Source organism: Telopea speciosissima, chromosome 3, assembly GCF_018873765.1.
Source record: "Telopea speciosissima isolate NSW1024214 ecotype Mountain lineage chromosome 3, Tspe_v1, whole genome shotgun sequence".
NCBI lineage: Eukaryota > Viridiplantae > Streptophyta > Magnoliopsida > Proteales > Proteaceae > Telopea > Telopea speciosissima.
Genome location: NC_057918.1, coordinates 2,511,410 through 2,516,053, shown reverse-complemented (window position 1 = coordinate 2,516,053; position 4,644 = coordinate 2,511,410). Strand labels below are relative to the sequence as shown.

The following is a 4,644-nucleotide window of genomic DNA, read 5'->3' as shown; positions in this document are numbered from 1 at the left end:
TGGTGGGCAGGCATAGAATCCATATAAATGACTTATGTATTCTTTCTGCTTTACTTTACACCAACCCTAAGCTGCTAAGCAGTTTGAAATTTATAACACCCAACCCATATTTATTGGTGAATGGTGACTTCCACTCTACCATTTCCTCTAGGAGGAACTTTTGACAATCAGAAGCAAAAATGCCTATCCAAAGTTAATGGTAGAGTCATGTTTGTTTGCTGAGATCATTTCAACTTTGTGAATCACAATAATGACTTCTTAAGTTCATATGAATGTCTCCCTCCTTGACACTAGTGAGATTCACGTAGAATTACCCATAAAAATTAATCGTTAAGGAGAAGGTATCCAAGTCCTTATAAGTTTTTACATCGGATTTCTCGCATAGAATCCCAAGCGTGCTCTCTGTAGCCCAGTTACTTGACAGAGCCACTCACTTTTGGTTCAAAAAGCGCCTGGGCTCCTTTTTCCAATCCACTGATTGAAATCATTCTATTTTTTCGCTTCCCGACCCCCTTCTTCATTCATTCCTAAATGGATGAATGAAGAGGGTGTAGGAGGCCGCCCAAGAGATTGACTATCGCTCTCTTTATCTCTTTATACAATTTATATATATAGTAGCAGAGCACAATAAGATACGTCAAGTGTGCTAAAAGAGACTTCGTAGCTCGCAAAGTAAAGTCGACCGCACATTCTTATGGTTGTTAAGCTCCGACTTCTCCTTTCCCCACATCTGATTCGAAGGATTCAAGATAAATAGGTGTTGTGGCCCCGGTTCGTTAGCATTCCACCCCTCAAACTTGGCATTTTTTTTTTTTTTTCTTTCTTTCTTTATTTACAATTTAAATTTACTATATTAATATTATTTTTTTATACTTAGAGATCATGACATGCATCTAGATCATTAAAACAGAATATGTGGGAACAAAAACAAATAAAAAAAATACAAGACATTACTATCATGTCATGGGAAGGATTCTAGCATTTTTGCGGATTTGTTGTCTATTTTTTTTCCTGATTGGAAGACTAAAAGGTTTATTGTGTGTCGACAAGTGTTCCTTTAATTTATTCATTTTAGATTCCCTTGATATATATAAATAATATATAAGTAACCATCAGGTGGACCTCTTAGCTCTCCTCTATGAATTATTTTCTCCCTCCTCGAGGATAGAGTGAGACATCAGCAGCCCACATGGTCACTTTCTTTCTTCATCATCTTCCTTTCCTTCTTTAATTTTTTTTTTTCTTTTTGAAATCCTTTCCTTCTTTAATTGATGAAAATAAATACCCTCATCTGAAAGCAACACGTACAATTTGGCTCCCTTACTAATAATAAAATTGACCCATGAACTGTCATAAACTATTTACCTTCGCCGGGGTTTTAAAAATTGAAATCGGATCGGATGAATCCATCAACTCTGATCCCGATTCAAGTTGTTTCAAGTAAGTCTTTTCATATAAACTTTTTTTTGGGTTCTATTCGATCTTGTGGAATGATTCTTATTAGGAGTAAATCTATCCAAAAATAAAATTTTTTTTTATTAAATTTAAGGCAAAATCTTTCAAAAAAAATCCAATATAGTTGGATGTGTATCATCAATATCAATATCAACTAAATTCGATACGAATCCCTATACCAATATTTATATCTAGGTTCAGAGGCCGATTCCAAGTTTTAAAACCCTGCCCTCATAAGACCAATTACATTAGATGGCAGCTTGTCACAGAGAAAATGACTTCTAAATGTACAAAGTTTGAGTCTCCAATCTCCTGTGATGTTTGGTTTCATCCTCTTTTAAGTAAAAGGCTCTATGTATGGCCTCCTCCACAGGGTATTATGTGTAATTCACCTAATTGAGTCATGTGGGTCGATGATGTTCACTTGTTAAATTCTATACTTCATTCAATCATATATCCTCATAATTAGTTTTAAAGATAGGATTTCTCATAATACCCAAGTGCCAATTGGAGCGAATGAGAGATCCCATTACGAATTGTCAAATACGTAGATTTATGGAGGAAAGAGAATTTACGCGGCCTTCGTTTATGTGAGAACACATACGAAAAAATCTGAACACGGACATCATGCAGATCTTAATACCCTTATTTTCCCGTATCTTCTTGATAAACAGTTTTATTCACTCTCTTATTAATTCTAAATTTTTAAAAGCTTTATTTACCACTTGGCCAACTTCAATTGAAATGACACTTATACATGTGAACAAGAGAACTATGGGTCTATCCCCCAACCAAAATTTGAACTCCCTTAAGACCTGTCATTGACACAAAAAGGATACCATCTGAACAGGCTAATCCGGATACACTGCTCTGGTTTTTTAAGGCAAAATCTTTTTTTCCATTTCTAGAGGATAGGCCTATAGTGTAGTACAGAAGCAATCCCCACTACCCATTTTATTGGATGCCAGATGAAACTTCATAAAGCTGCCACGTGGTCTGTTGAGTCCCTTCCAAGTTATGTTTCACATTGTTGTTGCAATAGAAGCATGATGAAGAGGAGGAGGGAAATGATGAGGAAGAAATCCATTAGGGTGGTGGTGGTGTGAACTCGTGAAAGGTGCACTCACTGTGTGTGGAGTGCCTGTGAACTCTGAAGTGTTGAAATTGGCGGTTAAAGACTTAAGAGGGTATCAAGTCAAGGTGATGAAAGACCCACTACAGTGAAAAGAGAATAGGAACATAAAGAGAGAGAAAGTGTGTGTGTCTCCCGTGTCTTAAATTTAAGTCTCAGGTAAATTTTGAAAGGAAGCTGGGAATCTGGAGTTTCATCTCTCTTTTGAACAACAAAGATAGATCTTTTCCAGAAACAGTGGAAACCCAAGTAAGGGTAAGGCCGTAGGCCTATTCAGGTCATCTTCTTCAATCAAAGAGGTTCCTTTACCTCTGTTGTCATGGATCCCAAGGGCTCCAAGCAGCCTTCAGAGGTGCCCAATTTCTTGAGTCTGCCGCAGTCAGACACGGGTGATAATAAACCGGCAGAAATCAAGGATTTCCAGATTGTGATTGCAGAAAAAGATGAGGGGAAGAAGCAGTTAGCACCCAAGAGAAGTTCCAACAAGGATAGACACACCAAGGTCGACGGGAGAGGGAGGAGGATAAGGATGCCGGCTCTGTGCGCCGCAAGGATTTTCCAGTTGACGAGAGAATTGGGTCACAAATCCGACGGCGAAACTATACAGTGGTTGTTACAGCAAGCAGAGCCGTCGATCATCGCTGCCACGGGTACAGGGACTATTCCGGCCTCGGCACTTGCTGCTGCGGGGGTCTCTGTTTCTCAACAGGGTACCTCTGTTTCTGCGGGCTTGCATCCGAAGATGGACGAGTTGGGACCAGGCGGTGTTGGGTCTGGAAGTAGGACCAATTGGACATTGGTTGGGGGTAACTTAGGCAGATCCCATGTGGCCACAGGCTTATGGCCCTCTGTCAGCGGCTTCAGTACGGGGTTTGTTCATTCCTCTGGTCCTTCCGCATCAAATTTGCCCAGCGAAAGCTCGAATTACTTGCCTAGAATTGGGTTCCATGGGTTTGAACTCCCAGCTTCCAATTTGGGTCCAATGAATTTCGGCTCAATTCTGGGTGGGAACACTCAGCAACTTCCGGGATTGGAGCTTGGGCTTTCCCAAGATGGTCATATTGGGGTTTTAAACCCTCAAGCCTTGAATCAGTTTTACCAGCAGATGGAGCAAGGTCGAGGTGGGTCTAGCGCCATGCACCAACAACAACAGCATCCACCGCAGCCACAGCAACAACAACCTCCTGCCAAGGATGATTCGCAAGGATCAGGACAGTAACTAGCATTAGTAAACAGTTTCTAATGGAGAATTTTGGAGGAACAGAAAGAAGTAACACACCTGAGAAGCTTTCTTTTCTCTTATGGTATATTTTCTGCTTACATGCAAGAGTGAGGGGGAAAGGAAAATGTGAGAATTCAATCCTTTTATGGAGTTGAATCATAGAGACTGGATTTTGGTTACTGTGTCCGCTCTTTTTCTCTCCACAGTTCCATCCAATTCTCCAAATACAGGTGCTTTTCTAGTTCTCCATCCTTTCTCCGCGCTCCATGTCATGTAACTGTTCCTCTTTGAAAGGCTGTTAATTATAATGCTGTCGCTTCTGACTCAGATTGTGCAGATGAAGTGAAACTTTGCAGAGCTGCGTAGCTTGAGGTTGGACTTAATTTCTTGTTTATTTCAAGGTGTGTTTCCTATATAGTGTAAGCGACCTTCAATCATTTGTTGCTATTAGGTTTGGACCTGGAATGATGGTCAGTTTTGTTTTTGGAATAACAGTTTTTTTTTTTTTTTTTTTTTTTAATATATATATCATGAGATTTCTGTTAGATCTAGTAAGTATACTTGGTAAATTTGAGATATTCTTCTATTTTGAGTAGTAGAAAGTGCAGATTGCTTATCAAACGAGGCTGACAGTGCAGTCATTTATCATGCAACTTAACTTATCTGTATATAATTCAATTCACATTTAACACTTGACACAAGTACTAGTTTAGATCAACCATAACTTTGTCTTGGAACACTTCCCCTCCCCCTTCTTCTTCTTCTTCACCCTTCTCTCTTTGTGAATTTGTGACTTGCCCTTCTCAATAAAATATAGTAATATTCCTATATGAAT

At 39.4% G+C, this 4,644-nt stretch overlaps 1 protein-coding gene across 2 annotated transcripts; it reads left to right on the top strand.

Annotated features, from left to right (window-relative positions):
* The first annotated feature begins 2,618 nt into the window (after nt 1-2,618).
* LOC122656712 (transcription factor TCP20) lies at nt 2,619-4,354 on the top strand. 2 transcript variants are annotated; one of them, XM_043851330.1, is made up of 2 exons: nt 2,619-4,039; nt 4,147-4,354. In XM_043851330.1, exon 1 carries the CDS (start codon nt 2,907-2,909, stop codon nt 3,804-3,806), a length of 900 nt encoding a protein of 299 aa, XP_043707265.1. In that variant the 5' UTR covers nt 2,619-2,906; the 3' UTR covers nt 3,807-4,039; nt 4,147-4,354. The 2 variants fall into 2 exon arrangements, with proteins under 2 accessions (XP_043707265.1, XP_043707266.1); XM_043851331.1 differs by having other exon boundaries at nt 4,138-4,354.
* The last annotated feature ends 290 nt before the right edge of the window (nt 4,355-4,644 follow it).